General features: G+C 41.2%; 1 protein-coding gene across 4 annotated transcripts in view; it reads right to left on the bottom strand.

Moving 5' to 3' along the window:
* The window catches only part of TATDN1 (TatD DNase domain containing 1), a 46568-nt gene that overhangs the window by 20706 nt on the left and 3248 nt on the right, over positions 1–22614 (bottom strand). For 2 of the 4 annotated variants that reach the window (XM_044244981.1, XM_044244980.1), the window contains exons 2-9: positions 17245–17395; positions 15374–15439; positions 13238–13287; positions 10281–10344; positions 7970–8113; positions 7828–7870; positions 1882–1967; positions 1749–1789 (exon numbers count right to left, since the gene is read on the bottom strand). In XM_044244981.1, coding sequence (XP_044100916.1) covers positions 1749–1789; positions 1882–1967; positions 7828–7870; positions 7970–8113; positions 10281–10344; positions 13238–13287; positions 15374–15439; positions 17245–17314 — 564 coding nt within the window. In that variant the 5' untranslated portion in view covers positions 17315–17395. Of the gene's footprint in view, positions 1–1748; positions 1790–1881; positions 1968–7827; positions 7871–7969; positions 8114–10280; positions 10345–13237; positions 13288–15373; positions 15440–17244; positions 17396–20196; positions 20216–22614 lie in introns of those variants that run through there. The other 2 variants (XM_044244983.1, XM_044244982.1) reach the window with 2 other exon arrangements.

Below are 22614 nucleotides of genomic sequence, written 5' to 3'. Positions count from 1 at the left end.
CTCTGCCTTCAGCTCAGGTCATGATCTCAGGGTCCTGGGATCGAGTCCCACATCAGGCTCTCTGCTCAGCAGGAAGCCTGTTTACCCCTCTCTCTCTCTGCCTGCCTCTCTGCCTACTTGTGATCTCTCTGTGTCAAATAAATAAAATCTTTAAAAAACAAACAAAAAAGCAATACTTCTTTAAATACACCTACAAGTGGGGGCACCTGGGTGGTTCAGTTAGTTAAGCAGCCAACTCTTGGTTCCAATTCAGGTCGTGACCTCATGGGCCATGGGGGCAAGCCCCCTCAGTGCAGAGTCTGCTTGGGATTCTCTTCCTCCCTCCCTCTGCCCTTCCCCCGCTGATATGTGCATGCTCTTTCAAATAAATAATAAATCTTTTAATAAAAATAAACACACACACCTAACAAGTGATGTCATTAATGCGTTCATACAGCAACCAGAGTCCCAAATCCATTACGAAAAACGGGCTTCTCTAAAACAGAACCATGTTATACAGCTGCCCAGAAGAGTTTGTTCTTCCCCTCAGCATTTGCAGCTGACTAGAAAATATATCCTCCATTAACATCAAAATAATTTTAAATAAGACTCTTCATAAACCATTTCAGAAAATTAGTTATATTCGGTGATTTTTTTTTTTCCCCAAGTAATTCCTACACCCAGTGTGGGACTTGAACTTACAACCCCAAGATCAAGAGTCACACATTCTACCCACTGAGCCAGCCAGGCAATATCTTCTTTCGAAAAAAGTCAAACATTTAGGTTGGATTTGTTGCCGTTAAGTAAATTCTTTAGAAATAAAAAAAAATGGGCTAAGAGTTAGAACCATTAATCCCAAGGGCATTAATGAGAGCCTCTAAGCCTCTCTCAGTTCCCAAAGGATAAACTGCAGGGTCAGTAAACTACAGATACTGAAGTGCACAGCAGTGCAGAAAACATGATCGCTAGCAGTCCGTGAGACACAAAGCAGGGCTACAAACCTGGGAAAATACAGAGGACACTCAGCAGCACAGTGCAGGCATACAGTACGATACCCACAGGGAGTAGGTACCATAAGTGTAAGTGCCATTTCCTCTTTCCTTACTTGGACTTAGTAGGACTGATTTTACAGAGCTGGGTAATAGCTTTTCTGCTAGAGACTAGTGAATTGCTCCCAAAATTAGAGGGGAAAATGTGTGCATTGGAGAGTTTTTAGGCAGATTTTCAAAAGAACCCATAATCCAAAAAAGACTTAAAAAACACTGCTTTGGATGCCTGAGCTAAGGCAGAGAACATTTATGGGAACTGACTGAAATGACCACACAGAAGCGTTTAGAGTAGAAGCAAATTACAGAAAGGAGGGGTCTCGGATCAGAGTGGTGAACCGCAAATGAGTACAGCTGACGAGAAATTAAGAAGGCAAACCTGAAGTGAGAATTAAAATATTAAAATCAGTTTATACCCTGCTCAGAATTTCAAGTGAAAACCACTGAAGAACGGCTGATGGAAGAGGCAGAGAAAAAGACCACCACCCACGCTCCCGAAACGCGAGTTCATTCACGGGGTTTTCTTGTGAACCAAACTCTATCATTCTTGTACTTTGAACAAAATAAATGTAATTAAATCCGTGTGACTTATGTATCGCATCTGGCCCACAAATTCTAAAGTAAACATGCGTCCTTCAGTAAGAGGGGGAGGAACACTGCTGATCCTGAATTACTTCGCCAACCTGAGGAACAAGGAAGCTTCTGGGCAACTCTTCTACTTACCACTCCCCCGACACACCGGTCTCTGTTTCTCTTCATTATGTCTGTGAATTAAAAACAAACAACTGTTGGCTAATACCTTGCTTGACTTCTGCAAAATTCTTAAATTCTAAATGAGATTTTAGCTTTAACTCACCCAAAAATTCAGCATGTGAGTTCCGACAGTGAAGAAACATTGGTAATTTTGTTTGTTCTGCCAGTTTAAACTGTTTTTCAAAGTATCTGTATGATGCCAAAAAAATATCCTTGTTAATTCTATTTTAGTGTGAAAAAAATAATTGTTAAATATTTTTAAGTTAAAGGACTTTTATGATCTTGAGATTATAGGACAGAAGTAGTGAACTCAGACATTTAAAACACATCTGGCTTAGTCAAAGGCTTTTATAACACACAACTTCCTGAAAAGGACACATCATTTTCTGGGATTACAAAATTATTTTCAAAAATGTTGGTTAGCTTTCCATTATAACTACTGGGTAAATTAGGTAGCACTTTACTACTGATCACTAGAAATAGCTATAATGTTTATGTTTCCAGTGATGGGAGCTGTTCCTCAAATAATTACTTTTTTTTTTTTACACATTTTATTTATCTGAGAGAAAGAGAGACAGCCAGAGAGAGCATGAGTAGGGGATGGGACAGGTAGCAGAAGAGGGAGGAGGAGGAGCAAGGAAGCTTATACAGGGCTCAGTCCCAGAACCCTAGGATCATGACCTGACCTGGAGGAAGACACTTAACCAAATGAGCCACCCAGGTGGCCCCTCAAATGATTACTTTTAACTAGGTTTTCCCACCAAACCCCAGAAAATGAAGCAGATACTCTCCCATCAACCGTGGGATCCCTTCCCTGCAGCACGTGTTGGAAGGGAAGAACACACCAGCAGCCTCTTGCCGCGAGAGCTGGCTGAGCACCATCAGTGGAAGTCAATTCGCTGCAGCCAGGAGCCTGGCACAGCTTTATTCTCAGTGTTTTCCATGTTCTGTTATATAAGGAATTACTACCACTAGATGCAGGGATTTATTAAATAAATGTAAATAGCACAAAAACTGAAACATTCTATTTTTCAAAGATATAAAAACTACATGATAAAATAGCAGCCGTGGGGCAGCTGGGTGGCTCAGTCGGTTAAACATCTGCCTTCAGCTCAGGTCATGATCCCAAGGTCATGGGATCGACTCCGCATTAGGCTCCCCACTCAGTGGAAAGCCTGCTTCTCCCTCTCCTTCTGCCTGCTGCTCCCCGTGCTGTGTTCTCTCTCTGTCAAATAAATACATAAAATTTTTTAAATCTTTTAAAAATCTTTTTAAATCTTTTTATTATTTATTTAAATCTTTTAAAACTTTTTAAATCTTTTAAAAAAGATTTTATGTATTTATTTGACAGACAGAGATCACAAGTAGAGAGGCAGGCAGAGAGAGAGGAGGAAGCAGGCTCCCCACCAAGCAGAGAGCCTGAGCGGGACTCGATCCCCGGACCCCGAGATCACGACCTGAGCCGAAGGCAGAGGCTTAACCCACTGAGCCACCCAGGCGCCCCTAAATACATAAAATCTTTTTAAAAATAAATAAATAAATAAATAAAACGACAGCTGTGAATATTTAGAGAGTACTTTATAAAAAGGTTTTTCAAGTGCCACATACCATTATCTCATCTGATCCACAAAATAACCTTTGAACAGGACAAGAGCTAGTGCCAAAGGATGTACGACCTCATCCAAGATCACAACACACTGTAACAAACTTGGACCCAGAAACTGAGTGCTCGAATTCCAGGTTTCAGCCAAAATGACTAAAAGTTGTGACATTTCCAAGAAGCTTCTTCTGGTCCCACAGCATAATGAAAATAGCCGGATGCAACACGGTGCGTGTTCCCGGTCGTCTCACACAGCGCGGGGCTCACTCATTCTCACTCAGCTCATGCAGCTCGAATGAAACTAGGAGTTACAGAGAGTAAGGGTCTTATTCTCCTACAGGAGTTTACCTCTACTAGGCACCTTAATTTTAGGGAATAATTTCTAGGTGTTTAGTTTAAATCTCTTTTGCTATCTATTCCTCCATCTTATCCCCTTGAAATACAAGACAATCATTTTCCTGGAGTACCCCTTTGTCCTCTTGAAAATGCTAAATTTTCAAATGAGACACATAAGTGCACTTCTTAAAGAGTTTTCATAATTTTGGTGGGTTTTTTGTCTTTATTACCCAGTGTTTCCCAGTGTTTAGGCTTTTAAATCACCTTTTCAGGTTCTGCTACAGTAAGCAAAAATAATTTTAGTTAACAAAGTGCTGAAATTTCACAGGGCAGGAAACAGAAATGAAATCTTTAAAGAAAAGTCACTATTTCCATAACCTCTACAGAAATTGAAATGTCAGCAATGAAGCGTGCTCCAGTCATTACGTAAACTTTACCATGGATCTGGCTTCTGGCTACACACCGCACACTCTCAGCTTCACGCTCCCCACCTACGCGGATAGTTTCTTTCACACACAATTCTATGTACAAAGCCACACAACTGAACCACAGATTTACAGAATCTAATGATCCCCTTGGGAATAAGCCTGCCCATCACAGCAGGCAAAAGTACAAATTGTGAAAATAACAGATGTTCAAGCAACGTGCCTCCATTATTCTGCATATGAGAAAAGAAAGGTCTATACACTCAAGCTAGCTAGGTGTCTTAAGGAGGCCAACTATTCCTAATGACCCAGACTGAGGATAACCAGGGCTTGACATGAAGTACCTGTTGTCTTTAAAGAAAAAAACCCACCATCCTAACTAGAAATAGCGTTAAGTTACAGGGCAGCAGAAACTGGCCCTTATCAAGAGATTTCTCTGCTTCTTTTACTGTTTTTTTTTCTTAGTTCATAAATGAAAAAGCGCTGTTTACTTGAGTTAGATTTGCTCACTTTAGTGAAGCTGTAATTTGCTTTTGCCTTTATTACTGCTTCTTACATTTGAGGGTCAACAATAGCAGAGGACAAGGGCTTGAAAAGGTCAGCTTGTGAGTAGCTGTTAGTAATTAAGACTGAGGCAACTCCCAAAAGCCCAGAGCCTCTGGACTGGCCTATGGCAAGGACAGCCTCACTCTCTCATCGCTGGGGTTCCCTAAATCCCCAAACGGTTCTTTTGAAATCTTGTCTGATGCTTGATTTCTTTTTCTAGAACAGACCTGCACAGTATTAACATTTTAAAGCCCCGGAAAAATCCCACAGCAAATTCTTCCCACTCAAGTAAACTGAGCTCTAAACCTGCAGCAAGAAAAGGGGATAGAGCACGGGGCAGACACTGAATAGAGAGCCCAGGCCTCAAGGGTAACCCTCCCACAGCAAAGTCTGGCTTATTCCTTATTTTCATGCCTTTTGGGTTTTTTGCTCTTTAAAAAATGCTTTTCAAAAACCCCAAAGAAAAAGATAGTCTGTATTTTCTTTAAGATGAAAATACTTCTGAGATTACGACCACAGTCGCAATTTCTGGAGCACTAACTGCGCCAAGCCTGTTACTATGATGCGCTTTACATACCGAATGTTGAGAAAGATAGGCGGTATTATCCCCATTTCAGTGATGAGGAAACTGAGATTTACAGACACACAGCCACCAAAGGCAGTTAGGGTTCAAACACAAAGCTGTCTATTCTCTGAGAACACTCCGCACAGTTACAATCTGCCTCACTTACCAGCAGGCCTCGGGATTCTTTGGCCACTGTGTCTACTGCACATCAGTTCTGTCTTGCCTACTAATCCATCACACCATTTTCTATTTTTCTCTTCTCCTACATCTTTTTCCTGACTGCATTTTTACTTAAAACAACAACAATAAGAATACCAAATCATACTCTGGTTGTCTCAGATGGTATAAAAGGACAGCTCAAAATCAAAATTCTTCCAAGAAAAGATCCAATAGTAAAAGCTGAGTTATAGGCTTTTTACTCCACGCTGCTCTCCAGGAATCAAAAAGACCCTTTCTCCTTATGAAAACTCAGTGAGCACTTACAGAGTACCCGCCAGGCTCGGAGGGTACCTCGCACGGCGCTCTGGGCACCACAGCACGAGTGAGGCTGGTATGTGCCCCCGAGTGAGGCTGGTATGTGCCCCCAGAGAAGTCAGACACCATCTGTTGTGGGACAGGAAGGCGGGACATGAATGTATTCCGGGACAACGTGAGGAATGCTGAAACAAGTACAGAGCACCGTGTGTGCAGGGAGGGAGCGTCGGCAGAGGACAGGGCGTGGGGGTGTGGTGTGGCGAGGGATATTTGTTTTAACAACAAACCAAATGGGATTCCTACTGCTGCGGTTTTTTACTAAATCATTTGATGTTTTAGAATTTAAAATCTCAAACTGAACTGCCCATCTTTTTAAAATCTGTACCATACTTTAGTTTGTCCTTAGCTTTATCTCCTCTGGAAGACGCCTAGCTCACATCGCCTCACCTTATTAGCAAAGCCTTCCCTGACTCCCCCAGAAAGTCCTTCCCCCTGCTCTCCTTTTGTTAGCATTTTCCAACCCATTTTAATTACTTCCCCCTGCTCACCTTTTGTTAGCATTTTCCAACCCATTTTAATTACTTATGTCCTCTCTTATGTATAAAGGCATCAGAACCAAGCCTATTCTTTGTATTACACTGAGGAGGCACTTGGTAATCATTTACTGAACGAGCACTGAGTTTAAACTCTTAGTACAGATTACTACCTGGGCAGCTGGCATCTGTGTTCAAGCATTAACTACATCCTGCTATATGTATTGTTTTAAGTTCTGATCTTAAGTTAATGGTTGGAGTATCCTCAGAGCAGTGAAACAGAACTATCAATGTTTTCATTAAGACAAAAAAATTGAGTTTCAAGTATGTAGGTTGCATTTTAGAATCAGTCTGAATGCATCTGGATCAAAGTCCTACCACCAGAGGATCACTGTCACACCCCCGCCATCCGTCTGCTTCACGACTTTCATCTTGGCCAAACACAGACTCTAAGGTGGAGGAATTAAGATCTGTGGGCTTCACCTACCAAACTCAAGCAGCCAACTATTTTTCAATTTAAATGTGAGTATGTGAACTTTTAAGGTAAGTGAGTGACCTATAAAAATGATAGTCAAGGGCGCCTGGGTGGCTCAGTTAGTTAAGTTGCTGCCTTTGGCTCAGGTCATGATCTCAGGGTCCTGGGATCGAGTCCCGCATCGGGCTCTCTGCTCAGCGGGGAGTCTGCTTCCTCCTCCTCTCTCTCTCTGCCTGCCTCCCTGCCTACTTGTGATCTCTCTCTGTCAAATAAATAAATAAAATCTTAAAAAAAAAAAAAAAGATAGTCAAGAGAGGTTTAGGATTTAATAATCCTCCATCATCAGGTGACTGTCCCGGAAAACCACAGCATCATACATCACTGAACAGCTCTGAGAGGATTTAGTCTAATGTTCTATCACCTAGATAACGAATACATTGTTTCCGAAATGCAACAAAATGCTCATTAATAGACTTAAATTAAGTCTATGAGCTCCTTTTTCTTTTTGGCCTATCACACTACCCACTGGTATGCTGACTCCAACTTAAAGGTGTAGGCAGTGGGTTGTAGGAAGTCTACAAAGGTTGGGAACTTTGGAGTTTTCTGAGAAGCTCCCACTCTCCACATGGCTCCTATGAAAAGACCCTCACGTTCTAAGCTGACAATATCCAGAGCGCAGCAAGAGTAGGTTTTTCCTACTTTGATGATTGATCCTATAATCTCCTTCTAATACCTCTTGCTCTCAAATCCTTTATATCACTGATTGCTCTTAAATCATTCCACTGGAATGGTTCCTGCATGAATACAGTCATAAGGAAAAGAACAACAAAAGTCTCCATCATGTAAAACTCATCCCTAAATTCTACCATTAAAATTAAGTTAGATGGTTAATCAGTTGGGAACTAGATGCTTCCATCCCTTGTGAATTCCATGCAAGTATGCATGGAATTTTTTTCACTTCACTTTTGATATACAAAGGGAAAATGCTTAATCCTGATGCTTAATCCAACTACATTCTGAACAAATAAAAGCAATTTTTAAAAAAATCACTCTTCTGATTTTACGATAATTACTAAAGTCAAAAAATTTCCTTACTTGAGCTGAGTATCTTTGGGACAGAACTGCAGTCGGTCGAAATCTTTAAAAGACAAAATAAATAAATAAATAAATAACTCATTAACTTGTACAGAACAAATCACTTTCAAAGTCACTGTAACAGGGCTAGGTTGGCACTTACCTAGTCCACACTCTCCGATTGCTACAACTTTCCCCTTATTGTTTTCAGCAAGATTTAGCAACTCCATTAAGTAAAGATCAGGGTCATTCTTTTCAAATTCATCACATCTTGTAGGATGACATCCAACTGTACTGAAAAACATATCTAGCACAAAATAGTATCTTAGGATTATTTTCAAAATATTTTTCATATTATACTTAACATGCAAAAATGACAGAACAAATAATTTCAACTGGTTAATTTTTAATAATAGCCATAAACTATTTGAACTACAAGAACTGCATATGGTTAATCATATGATAATTTTTGGAATAGCTTAACAAAGCAGGACATAAATATGAAAATTGCCTTTAACATATTGGTAAAAAGAATTAATTCAACTTTCCAAAGTTTGGTATTTACTGAGTCCTGCAGAATGGAAAATAAAACAATTTCATGGAGAATGAAATGTCACAACCTAATTATATCTTTTATATTCACTATTCACATCACTGTCTTGTTTCATGTATTTAACATAACAAAATATATTTCTTCCCCTTAAAAAGGGTGACTTAGAGGCAGCTGGGTGGCTCAGTCTTTAAGTGGCTGCCTTCTGCTCAGGTCATGATCCCAGGGTCCTGGGATGGAGCCCAAGCCCTGCATGGGACTCCCTGCTCAGCGGAAAGCCTGCTTCTCCCTCCCCTCGCCACTCCCCCTGCTTATATTCCCTCTCTTGCTGTCTCTGTCCCTGTCAAATACATAAATAAAACAAACAAAAAGGATGACTTAAAGAGATGGAAAGGGAACCTGTTTTTTTCATTTTCTTAAGATTTTATTTACTTACTTGAGAGAGAGAGAAAGAGAGAGCGAGCATGGGGAGAGGGGCAGAGGAAGAGGGAGGAGCTGGCTGTCCACTGAGCAGGGAGCCCAACACCAGGCCTTGATCCCAGGACCCTCGGATCATGACCTGAGCCAAAGACAGATGTGTAACTGATGGAGCCACCCAGATGCCCCGGGATTTGTTTTTCCAATAAAAAATAAAGCTCACTTATTTGGAGATCATGCTCACTTGATTGCACGGAACACAAGTATGAAGTCAAAAAGGGCTTCTGAGTGGCTTGCCCCTGAAGCCAGGGAGATGCGGGGAGCCTTCTTTAGCCTCTCCTGCGGATGTTTACACATAAAAGGAGGCATTAGTTTTAAAGCAGTGGAGGCACAGGTATGGGAAGAGGAGTGAAGAGGGCTGACAAGGGAGCTTCAAGAATGTTTAAAAGTGTCTCTCTTCAAGAATAAAAAGTATGGGGGCGCCTGGGTGGCTCAGTGGGTTAGGCCGCTGCCTTCGGCTCAGGTCATGATCCCAGGACCCTGGGATCAAGTCCCGCATCGGGCTCCTTGCTCAGCGGGGAGCCTGCCTCTCTCCCTGCCTCTGCCTGCCTCTCTGCCTGCTTGTGTGCTTTCTCTCTCTCTCTTTCTGACAAATAAATAAATAAAATCTTAAAAAAAAAAAAAAAAAAAAGAATAAAAAGTATGGAAGACAAGATTCTTATATCCCCAGAGGCATCTGGGAAGGTGACTACTTTTACCTTAATCACTAAAAAAAAGTGACAGTAGATCCTGAAAAGAAGTATGCATTTTAGAAAGATTTCCATAAAAATTAACTTTTAGTAAGTAAATCAATATTTTGAAAAATAACATGGAATGCCTAATTCTTCAATGTCTAGCACAAAAGCACGCATGCCAAAACCCAAAACCAAAATAAGTTAGGTAAAATGAATACCAGATAAGGAGAGGTTTTCTGTAACTAGGATTTCCTTAGGAACCAATTCGAAAACTTCACAGATTTTAAATAATTGCAAAATGCATGAACATAAAGTGAGCAGAGAGATTATATATTATTACTTGCATTCCTGGGGTCTTAAAACAATGGTCTGCATGATAAATACTTAATAAATGATCCTTCACAGTTAAAGTTTAAATAAAAAGCAACTCACATCTTAAGCACATTACAACATAGAAAAATCTTACATCAGGAATTTGTGAGGCTAAACTGTATACCCAGTGAACTTAAACTCTCATTAACCTTAAAATAATCAAAATAATGGTTAAGTATGTGAGAGAGAGGGTTTAAGCAAACGTCTGATAACACCGGTGGGCACTCAGAATTCCTTCATTTTAATCATGTCCCATTGCAATCAGTCTGTTTTCCTGTTATTTCGACAGTCACAATCCATTGTATTACACCTGAGGCAGTTTTTAGAAAGACTTCTTCAAAATAACTCAACTCCTATTTTGGGTGAGTGGGGGGGCTGGGGTAAAAGGAATATGAGGATACCATTTGTTTGTGCCAAATGTAGTGCCTCTTTACTGTCCTGCAGATTTCCACCTGTAATCATGAACTGAAAAAGAAAGAAAGAAAATAAGCCTACTTGAACAGGGCATCAACCACAGTTTCCCAAACATGCCTTCTTGCTGCCTTTTTCCAGAATGCTCCTCTCTCTTTGACTATCACACACTTATCCTTCCTTTAAAATGTGGCTGAAAGGTCATCTCCTATTTCAAGTGGTCCCCAACCACCCCTCTCCACACACACATGCATAAATGCAACACAGAATGTATCACTACTACCCACTAATAGGATTCACATGTCTGTTTTTCCTGTTAGATCAAGAGCTCCTTAAGGACAGAGATCACATTATGAAAGACTGAATAACTAGAGACTTCTGAATTTAGAATTCTGTTCATCTAAATTGGAGATTCAACAGTTCTCCAAGTGTGGTCCCAGAACCTCCAGGTAATGTGAGGTCAAAACTATTTTCATAATAATTCTAAGATGCTATTTGTCTTTTTCACTCTCACTCGGCCCCAAGGGTGCAAGGAAATATTCCAGAGGCTACAGGATGGGTAACAGCACAACAGACTGACTGCAAAAACAGATACCCAAGTTCTGGAGTCTTCTATTAAGAGCCAGACATTCAAGACATGTTTTTAAAAAAAAGACAAAACAATTCCACTCACGTCACTACAATTTTTTGGTTTGGAAAATACTTATTTTTCATAAAAAATATGCTAGTTATATAATGGTTTACTATTAGTAGATACATATATATATTTTTTATTTCATTTATTTATTTAACAGAGATCACAAGTAGGCAGAGAGGCAGGCAGAGAGAGAGAGAGAGGAGGAAGCAGGCTCCCTGTAGAGCAGAGAACCCAATGTGGGGCTTGATCCCAGGACCCAGGGATCATGACCTGAGCCAAAGGCAGAGGCTTTAACCCACTGAGCCACCCAGGCACCCCTGTTAATAGATATTTTATATTCTTCTTAGTTCTAATTTTTAATATTAACAAATAAAACCCACAAAGAGAAAAGCTCTTTGGGTCTTCAGGAATATTAAAGAACGTGAATGGGTTTTGAGACCAAAAGTTTGACCATTGCTGAATTAACACATATTGAATTCTCTGTAAGGAAATGTATGGCTCCTGGCAGAAAGCAGGCTTCTAAAGACATAGCCCTCCGGGTCCCCCAGCAGTGAGAATGACTGTATTAAAAGGAGAATGTTACACAGAGCGATGTGTGGGTGCCAGGTACTGAGGCAGTGCTGCTGAAGCATGCGTCCTTCGAAAGAAGGGACGAACTAAGCACGCTGATGTAGATTTTTTTAAGCACCTCCCTTCAAATGTCACTGAGTCACTGAGCTAAAATGAAAAACTCCTTCTAGGTATGGGCCTCAAGAGAAAACAGGAGGAAGTGCAAAAGATGAACAGATGTTTTTACAGAGCAACCTAAGTTTCTAATATAATAGGCACTGAGTATCTATTCAGGGAACGCAGCCATTATTAAATGCTCAATTGCTTGTAAAACACAGGGTGTTAAGATATTAAAAAAAATATTGAGAGAACGTGACAGTTTACTAACACCACCTAATGCTTTAATACAAAACCAGGTGCCCTCATCTCGTATTTCAATTCTGTAAAATAATTCCTATTCAAGTCTACCTTTTGTTTTATCTATAACTTTCCCAAATAGATGAAAAAATGAGGACAAGGCTAGAGGACGTAATTTCCCCTCGCAGGTCACAATGATGACACCAGGATGGTGGTGGCTTCCACCACAAACCTGATAGAGAAAAGGGTATTTACACGGGTACAATACCACGTGCTTTGCACCCCAGCTTTATTTAACTCTCACAACAACTCCCTTAATTAGGCATTATTATCATTCTCGAATTACAGATGCGAAAACTGAAGCCTAGAGAGAGAAGCACCCATGTTACGAAGTTCTGAAGAGCGAAGCTGGGGCTGAAACCCAGGGGTGTGCGGCCGTAACTGTGCTTTTCATTACTACAACGTAACTGCAGGACACTAAGTTAGATTCCAATTAGGAACTGCATCCGAGACATCGGTGTGTATATTTCAAATGCTAGGATTAAATTAGGATTAAACTACTCATGGCTGACACATGAAAATTCAGGAGCTTGGTATTTCGGAGTCTGCAGAAAAGCCTTTTATGAAGTGATTTACCAAGCAGAGAATGAATACATAATGAGAAATGAATACTGGAACGTTTATCCCTTCTTATCACGGTGAACAGAGACCACTGCGCGGAGCTGGGGCTGCGAACTCAGGAGCCAGCAGGGTCCTCTCTCACTCGAGGTAATTCAACTTAGAAGCCGCAGCAACCAAGTCTCCTGACACCACACTGGGGACTTAACCTTATGTGTGCATATGTGGGCTAGCTTGGTATTTTTTTTAAATACTAATTAAAAACGAGTATCTATTCAGAGAATTTGACACAGAGCTAATATTCATTTGCTTAGAACTCCCTTAAAAAAGTAGAATTATCCTGATAATCAAATTAGTACTATAAAAATACAAGTGTCTTCTCAGTTGTTCAAAAAGGTATATTCATACTGTAAAAGCTAAACTCGGTGATAGATACAGGTCTTTCTGATGCCCGCTGAGTTCTAACAAATGCTAAGTTAGGTTATAAAATTTATTAAGAGTTGCATCTTGAGAAGCCTGATAATTAAAATAGGTTTTAAACACTTTTATCAAAGAGACTTTGCCATTTACCACACTTCTGCTCACATAAAGAACTAAGCATAAGGCTTGTGTCACTTAAGATTTGATGTTTTACTTCATTTACTTACTAATATTACTTGTTGATAATACAGATCCCCAAATGCCAAGTGTGGCATGAGCTCCTTCTCTTCTATTCTACAGTATCTTAACCAGAATTTAATTTTTTTTCAGAATTTAATTTTTTAAAAAAACTTAACAAAAAGTTACCTTTTTAACACCAATCTGGACAGCTCTCTCTATTACATCTTGTAGGTCATCTGTAAAAAGCAAACCCCACATTAAGAAATCCTGGTTAAAAAAAATTTTCACTTACTTATCCCTTCTTGAAAGAAAATTACAAAAAAACCCAAAAATACCAGATCAATATTGAGTACACATATAATAATAATCAGCAATAACCCAAAAAGAAAAGAAGAGAAACCCATATAAGGCAAACTAGATGCCTAGTTATCCATTTAATTATATTTTATTCTGTTGACCAAAGGGAGAAGAGTGACAAAAATAGGAGATTCAAACCAAAGGTGAATTTGCTCACTATGATTTAAGTCACTTGCCTTAAGTTCGAAACTTGTTGGCACTGTATTTTTTTTAATGTAAAAATAAAACAATCATTAAGATCATTAATTAAAAAAAAAAAAGATCATTAATTTTGGGGGTCCCTGGGTGGCTCAGTGGGTTAAAGCCTCTGCCTTCGACTCAGGTCATGATCCCAGGGTCCTGGGCTCTCTGCTCAGCAGGGAGCCTGCTTCCTCCTCTCTCTCTCTGCCTGCCTCTCTGCCTACTTGTGATCTCTTGTCTGTCAAATAAATAAAGTCTTTTTAAAAAAATCATTATTTTTACTATAGCCTTTCAAAATATATCTGTAATGCCTCCCAAAGACCTCTTTATAAATTTTAGTTAATACATTATTTCTGTAATTCCCATTCCCATTGAGGAAGGATAATTTTTATTTTGTGACAGTTTTTTGCTTTTCCCCTCAAATTTCTTGTTAAGTAACAACAAGCTTTAAGAGGCCTGAGATAAATGGACAGCAAAAATCAAACAATTCTGTCATAAAAATCCACTTATTAATTTCATATTACCACAGTAAATTTAGTTAGAATTCAATTATTTCTAGAATAGCTATAAAATTTCTTTTAGACAAAAACTATCATATTAGTGAACTTAAACTAAGACAACTAGTTCTGCTAAATATTATAAACTGGAGTCTTACTGATACTGATGACAATAAAACTTATTTCATAAACACATACATACATGCAGAGTCACAGAGCATGAAATTTATTAAGTGCTACAAGGGCACAAAAATAAGAATATAATTTACTCAATCATCTGTAGTACCTAACATCTTAGAAACATAAAGCAAAAACATTACCTAAACTTCTAAATGGAGGAGAAAGGGTAAGTTTTGAGGTAAGGCTTATGAAAGCTAATGCTGAACTTTTCTTCTGTAAAGTGGTACCTGACACTCCCAGTATTTAGAGAGGCTTTCACTCAGTGTCACCTAGAAGCAATGAAATCAGCTCTGACTTGACTGTTGGAATGTGCAGTTCCACTTCACCCAGACCACAAAACCAAATTTTTATGTTTGCATTTACTTAGTAACAGGTACAGTAATTTTTGAGACAATACTTATAAACCAGTTTATTGGAGAAATTCCCCTTTCAAAAACATGTTGTCACCATCACTTACTGCTTCTTCGCTTCAGCTGACGGAATACGCTTTTTGAATGAATTTGTGTGAGAAATACAAGCTATTTTGCTTTTGGCTAAGCTTTCCATCAACCTTTGAGAAACTACTGTCTATCCCCACCCACACCACAGGCATCTGGGCTCTGGCAGGACTTGGAGGAAAGGGAGAAGGCAAGACAGGGAAGCTGGGCAGCAGCCCGCCTGCTCCTGACCCATATTTGTCACTCAGCTGAAAACATTTCCAGCTGATCAGCTGGAAACATTTCCAAAAGACGAGGTACTACAGTGATGTTCAACTGCACCTGATTTTTAAATTATGTACCCTAATGTTCAATGCTTAAAAGAGTAATTAGACATCAACTGTTGTTTGGCTTTTATGCATTTCTCTATTTGAAATGATAAACTTCCTCAGAGAAGGTGGCCTTGGTAACACTGTCATTACAGGTGCTTTACAAATGCTCCTGGTCGCTATTTACCTAAGCAGCTTATTTATGTTTCCCTTTGTTTATAGTTTAAAACTATATGCGTCTAAGATGCATAATAAATCCTCTTAATATTTCCCTTGTAAAGTGGATTATGCTTCCTGATCTCCTTGAGGCAGACAACTTGTCTTCATAGGAAAACTATTCATCTTAATAAAAGAAACATTTACCTTGATGCTTCTGAACTCCTCTATAAATTCCTCTGAACATGGGATCTGTCAAGTTGATACCGATATCTGTGGAAAGCAAAAATAAATGATTAATTATTAAGAGCTTCTACCTTAAACTTCTATGTTAAATAAAAGCTCCTGTTACTAAATTTTTCATTCACTCAAACAAAATCTAAGTGCCTACCACTTGTCACTGTGCTAGACATCTGGGATGAAAAGATGAGTAAGACAGATTTCTACATCTCAAGAAACTCACTGCAGAACTGGGAAGGCAGACCCATTAACAGAACGTGAAGAAATAATTTTAAGTAGACACTGGCACTGTGGGACACAGATGAGGAACACCCAACCTAGTCTGGTAGATGGCCCAGAAGTTTCCAGAAAGAAGGGATCTCTGAACTGAATCTTACAGGGTAAGTAAGAGTTACTCAGTAGAAGAGGGGAAACTGCAGACAGAGGAAGCAGGAGCAATGAATGCATCTTGCATGTGAAATGGCAGTGACTGTGGACAACTATCTGGAGAGAAATGGAGGGAAGTCCAGACCCTGAGAAGTCCAGACCCAGCTAGGTTACAGATATTCGTCTTTAAAATACCAGCTGCAACTAGAAGCACAGACGGCTTGTACGCAGAGGTGGTAAGATATCTCATTCTGGTATCTTTGGAGAAGGTGGGATTTGAAGGGGGGCAAATGGAGTCAGTATATCTCATCTGGAAACAGGCAAGAGCTCATATTTACAATGAGAAGAACCCGAACTGGGCTAATGTAAGTAGAGATTCAGAGAACAGAATAAATTATTTCATTATTCACCAAATACCATGAAGACCAAATCTGTGTTGTTACTATGCAATGAGTGAGGGGAAAGGACTAAGACCCAACACATGGTCCCTGCCCTCCAGGAATTCATGGTCGCTACAGGAACTACAAATACCCTTTGTGATAATATGGTGCACTAAGCAACACAAGGCAGGAAGGTTTTTCTTTATTCCTATGTTCGTAAAACCCAGCGTAATGGTTGCCACACAGTAGGAGCGCTAAACGTGTTAAGTCTATAAAGAATTGCTACGTGCTTGGGAGCACAGAAAGGGGGCAGTAACAGTTCTGGCAAAGACAACGAGACAAGCCTCCCAGCAGAGGCGGATCTTCAACAGAGCTCAAGCTTACAAGCTGACAGATGGAAAGAGCATGGACAGCATGGACCGGTGTAGGCACCTGCTGGATCTGGGCACAGGAAGAATCGTGCCTACAGAGCAGTGGTCCTTAGTGGAGAGCCATCCTGCAGCTCCTTCTCCTTCTAACCTACACCCCTGCACAGCACTTGGCAATGTCTGTGTTCACTTCTAGATGGCGCAGCTGAGGGGAGTCACTGGCGTCCAGGCCAGAGGCCATGGATGCTGCTGGAAACCTACAATGAACAGGACAGCTTCCCAGAGAAGGGATTCTCTGACCCGCAACATCAACTGCCATTCTTGATAAATCCTGCTGCAGAGTGCAAGGGAACCAGGGGCATAACAGGATGTGAAGTCAGACCACACTGGCCACGGGCAACAGTAGCACCTTCCTTATGGGGCACCTGGGTGGCTCAGCCAATTGGGCAACTGCTGTTGGCTTGAGTCGAGATCCCGGGGTCCTGGGATGGAGCCCTGCACTGGGCTCCCTGCTCAGCGGGGAGCCTGCTTCTCCCTCTCCCCCGGCTTGTGCTCTTCCTGACTCTCTCGCAAATAAATACATAAAATATTTTTTTTAAATAATAATAATACCTTCCTTATTTAAAATACACACCCTTTAGCTTTAGCACTAGGAGAATCTCCAAGTTCTTGATGGCAAGGGGACACATGCCTGCCTACAGACCCTTAAGTTACTTCTGCTTACTTTCAGCTTCCTCTTGGAATGTTCTGATTTCTGCCAAGCTGGCCCTCGGTAAGCTGTGCTGCTTCCACATGAAGACAGACGTGACCTGATGAATGGGAGTTTGGCTGATCTAGGAGATGGTAGGGAGAGTAGTCCAGGCATTTGGAAAAAGCTAAAGAAAGGCACAATGCAGAAAAGTTGGCAGATATTTCAGCAACAGTATATAGGCCAATAGAGGGTAGAAGATGAATTCACACCCCATACCCTTTAATGGACCATTAACAGACGAACACTGACTACAATAAATACAATATGGGGTCAGTGGAATGGCCCAGATCATAAGAATTCAGCATCCATTTTTTTTTTTTCCAGTTAAGGAAAGGAAACTAGATGGGGCAAAAGGCAGACTGAGAAAGGGAACCCAGGGAAAAGAAGAGAGGCTTTCCTGCCTAGAAAAATCCTTCACAGGGCTCCATCTACAATCACCCACCACGGATGATGGTTAGGGGCACAGGCTTGGTCTGTATTTCTTCTACTCATTTCCCCTTTGTGCAACAAAGAGATTAGTATTTTTCCAAAACAATTGCTTTACTAGAAAATAAAGTGAAAAACAAAGGAAACAAAAGCAAGCACATCTAGCAAGTAAACTTTATGATACTTATTTTAAAAGTGAATGGAGGGATGCCTGGGTGGCTCAGTCAGTTAAGTGTTCAACTTTTTTTTTTTTTAAAGATCTTATTTATATATTTGAGAGAGAGAGAGCGCACGCATGCAAGTGAGCATATATAAGCGGGAAGAAGGACAGAGGGAGAAACAGACTCCTGCTGAGCAGGGAGCTTGACTTGGGGCTCAATCCCAGGACCCCGAGATCATGACCTGAGCTGAAGGCAGATGCTTAACTGACTGAGCCACCCAGGCGCCCCAGGTGTCCAATTCTTGATTTTTGGCTCAGGTCCCGGTCTTAGGGGCCTGAGATCAGCTCCGCACCAGGCTCCACACTCATTACAGAGTCTGTAGTTCCCTGTCCCTCTCCCTCCCACCCGCCCAATCCTCACTCTCTCTCTTAAACAAATATATAAAATCTTTAAAAAATAATAAACTAGGGGCGCCTGGGTGGCTCAGTGGGTTAAAGCCTCTGCCTTCGGCTCAGGTCATGATCTCAGGGTCCTGGGATCGAGCCCCACATTGGGCTCTCTGCTCAGCAGGGAGCCTGCTTCCTCCCCTCTCTCTGCCTGCCTCTCTGCCTACTTGTGATCTCTCTCTGTCAAATAAATAAATAAAATCTTTTTAAAAAAATAATAATAAAATAATTTTTAAAAGGCGAACTGAAGATGAGCTTGGGGGCACAATTTCTGAAGCCTTCCCATGTCCTTGTCTCACCCTCCCTGGACCAGACGTGGAATCACTCTTCAGCACTTTGTACTGAGGCTGATATGGTTGAAGCCAATGCAAGGTGATACCACTGCCTCTTAGAACCCAATTCTAGATGTGGGTCAGTCCTTCAGGCCCTAAGTCACAGTGGAGTTCAAAGTCTGTATTCAGCTTTGGACGCAGGTGAGCCTTAGGCTTTGGGATATCCTACACTGGCTCAGCCACCAGTTTCTTCCCTCTGCTGCAAGAAGTCTGACTTACGGCCCTTGGCCCTTTTCTTTCGGACATATGGTTTGCTTGGAGTGTATTCCCTGGCCAGCTGTTAGAGCCGCTTTCTACCTTGAAGAGAATGTTTCACCTTAGTCAGGTTTGGTGAAGGGGGTCAGAACATACCATCCCAAAATACGCCACTTTGGCATATCGGTTATTCTGAACTGAACGCACTGGAGAAAGAGGAGATGCAGGCAAGGCTCTCTGCTCTCCCCCCCATGGTAACTAAAAGTAGGTCATAAAATTTCCCATGAGACACATCCTCCCTATATCAAGAATGGAAGAATATTGTTATCATTGCAATATTGTTATCACCAGACTCGGAGTCAATGTCAAAACAAATCTGTACAAGCAGACCCAAATAACTCTCATCTTCCGTTAGTTTCCCCATACTTTTCCTTGTCATTGTCCCACAACTTAAGTCCTTTTATCAAGTTGCCACTTTTGCTTTTGGGCCTAATGGCTTCTTTGGGGCTTCATTTTCCTTCTGAAGATTCCCATATCCATAAAAAATGTCTATGCTTTTCTCCTGTTAATGTCTGATGCCAGTTTAATTCCTCGACCAGCCACAGAACCTAACAGGGTAAGAGGAAGATTTCCCTCCTCTACAGAGGCAAATAAGTTCTTCTTCTGGACACTGAGTCACTCCTGTTTCTCTAAGAAGTTCCCCTCTCCTATACTGGCTGGCCTCTGGGCCTCCCACTGCCCATCCACCTACTCACCAGCAAACACCTGCAAGTGGTTAGGATCATTAACAGGTCACTACGGATGGGTCAAAAAAAAGTTCAAACTGATCACCAGAAAGTGTAAATTTGTAAGCACGTCCCAAGAAATATAATGAAATGGAGGAAATGCAGTTATGGAAAAAGAATGGGCTCTGGAGTCAGAATTCCTGGCATTATGATGAATAAACTGAATGATGCTGGGCAAATCGGAAGCCCTTCTGGGACTCAGTTTCCCTACTAATAGGGCATAACATTTCTCCTTCCAGGGATGAAATGTAGCTCAAACTGGAAAATCAAGTGAAAGCACTTTGCACAATAAAAGCCTTGTAAAATGTACTTACTGTTATTACTGTGCACCCTATACGTTCTGAACATGCCAGTACCACACGGAATTTCCGTCAACATTAGCGACCATGGCATACCACCTTCAGTGGTTAACACTCTCAATTCACTATTCAATAGCCAGAGTGAGTCCATCCTTTTATACCTAACTCATGATGTAACTATGAAAATAAAGCCACTCAAAATCCTACTCATTTAACTTGTTCAAAATGTCCTAATAAAGCTATAATAAGGAATACTACCTTTCCAATTAAAAAGTTCTTACCAGAAGCACGTGGGTGGCTCAGTGGGTTGAGCCTCTGCCTTCGGCGCAGGTCATGATCTCAAGGTCCCGGGATCGAGCCCCACATCGGGCTCTCTGCTCAGCAGGGAGCCTGCTTCCCTCTCTCTCTGCCTGCCTCTCTGCCTACTTGTGATCTCTCTTTCTCCCTGTCAAATAAATAAATAAAAATCTTAAAAAAAAAAAAAAGTTCTTACCAGGGGGGGACCTGGGTGGCTCAGTTCATTAAGCATCTGACTCTTGGTTTTGGCTCAGGTCATTATCTCAGGGTTGTGAGACCAAGCCCCATGTTGGGTTCTATGCTCAGCGCGGAGTTGGCTTAACATTCTCTTTTCCTCTCTCTCCCCCTCTGCCCCTCTGCCAGTTCAAGAGCGCTCTCTCAGATAAAATCTTTAAAAAAAAAAAAAAAAAAGTTCCTATCACAAGTACTTGTGTTGTCAACAAACTCAAAAAAAAGTAAACAGGGGCGCCTGGGTGGCTCAGTGGGTTAAGCCGCTGCCTTTGGCTCAGGTCATGATCTCAGGGTCCTGGGATCGAGTCCCACATCGGGCTCTCTGCCCAGCAGGGGGCCTGCTTCCCTTCCCCTCTCTCTGCCTGCCTCTCTGCCTACTGTGATCTCTCTCTGTCAAATAAATAAATAAAATCTTTAAAAAAAAAAAACAGTATAGAAGAATCAATTTCTAGCTTGAAATCGCTTGAAAAACTAAGAGATGGGAGGAGAGCATGGGATACAAAAAAAGACAAGGAAGAAAAGGACTTCTGATGGGGGGGGAGTTGAGGAGTCATACATTTAATGGCGTGTAATCTTGTAAGAATCAGTGATGTTGCTTTTCCATAATTTTTCTTTAACTGGCTGGGTTTAAAAGCAGTAACTGCTTTACTGTTAAAAACCACTTCCAGTATTAATAAGTTTTATTTCGCATAACAGAGTGGAAAACTACTTGCGACCAAAAACAAAACCACATCTCCAAACTGATGCCTCACTGGGCTCAGGGAAGCATGTCCTATCACAGTCACCTAGGACCTAGGGATACGAATGGACAGTAAACAGGGCACTTAAAATTATTTCAGATTTGCTGACCCTTCAGATAGAACTTCAACTTCACAGAAAACACAGGAAATGAAAGGACAAGCTTCACACCGGCACACAGCAATCAGACAAATCCTAAAGACAGACTTCTGTGCGGCCACCAGCCAGTGCTTCTCCGAGACAGTGCCACGAGGGAAGAAATGTGCTAGATCAAGGGGGTGGCAAGCTGTTGCCAACGGCAGACCGACACCTATTTTTGTTTGCCCCTGAGCTAAAAACAGTTTCACATTCCTTAATAGCTGGGGGAAAAAAAAAATCAAAAGAATAGTAGGGTTTTGTGAAACATAAAAATGATAAGAAACTCAAGTTTCAGAATCCAAAAAGTTTTACTGGAACACAGCCACACCCATCTGTTCATATAGTGTCTATGCCTGCTTTTGAGTGACAAGATCAGAGTATTTGTGATAGTGATCATATGGTCCACAAAATAAAAAATATATACTACGTGACCCTTTAAGGAAAAAGCTGTCCAACCTCTGTGCTGGACTAGATACAAAACTTACAGGCATCCAAGTATGTGGCTCTGGACTTAGTAAGTTTTGGAAATGACCACCTTATAAAAGAGGCTCCAGAGAGAGCCTTCCTTGCCTGTTCCACCACATGAGGACAGTGAGAAGGCAGCAGCTGGAAACCAGGAAGAGGGTCCTCACCAGGATGCAAACATGCTACTGCCCCTGATCTCAGACTTCCCAGCCTCCAGAATTGTGAGAAATACATTTCTTATTTCTAAGCCACCAATCTGCAATATTCCCTTGTAACAGCCCAAATGGACTAAGGCAATCTAAGACATCAGCTTTTCTCTCAAGATGTACTTACCACGTAGGTGGATTTTATCTCCCAATCTATCAAACCTGTGCACTCCTTTCCGTCTCCCCCTCTACCTTAAGACTCCAGTCAACTCAGGCCCCAAAGCCACTCTGTTACCCCTGCTGTTCTGTTCTTCCCCTGACCCAAGGTTTCTTTCAGTCACAAATCAGATCATGACACTCTTAACCATACTCCTCACTATTAGAATAAAAACCAAAGTCCTAACACGGTAGGACCCTGGTTCTGCTAATCTCTTTAGCTCATTCTATACCATCCTTCCACCCCCTCAGTCACTTCCCCATTTCTCGCCGCTACAGACCCACTGGTCGGTTTTTTAGTTCCTCATAAGTATCACGTACCCTCTTGCCACAGGATGTTCTGTTTGGAACCTTCTGCCTTTGCCTACTTAACTCAATTTTTCAGAGCTCCGTCCAAGTGTCACTTCCTCAAGGAAACCTTTTCTGACCTCCTAGACTAAGTTTTGTTCCTCACCAAATACCCAGAGA

The sequence above is a fragment of the Neovison vison genome, chromosome 4 (assembly GCF_020171115.1).
Source record: "Neovison vison isolate M4711 chromosome 4, ASM_NN_V1, whole genome shotgun sequence".
NCBI lineage: Eukaryota > Metazoa > Chordata > Mammalia > Carnivora > Mustelidae > Neogale > Neogale vison.
Note: the sequence above shows the minus strand (reverse complement) of the source record. Positions and strands in the feature narration are given on the sequence as shown.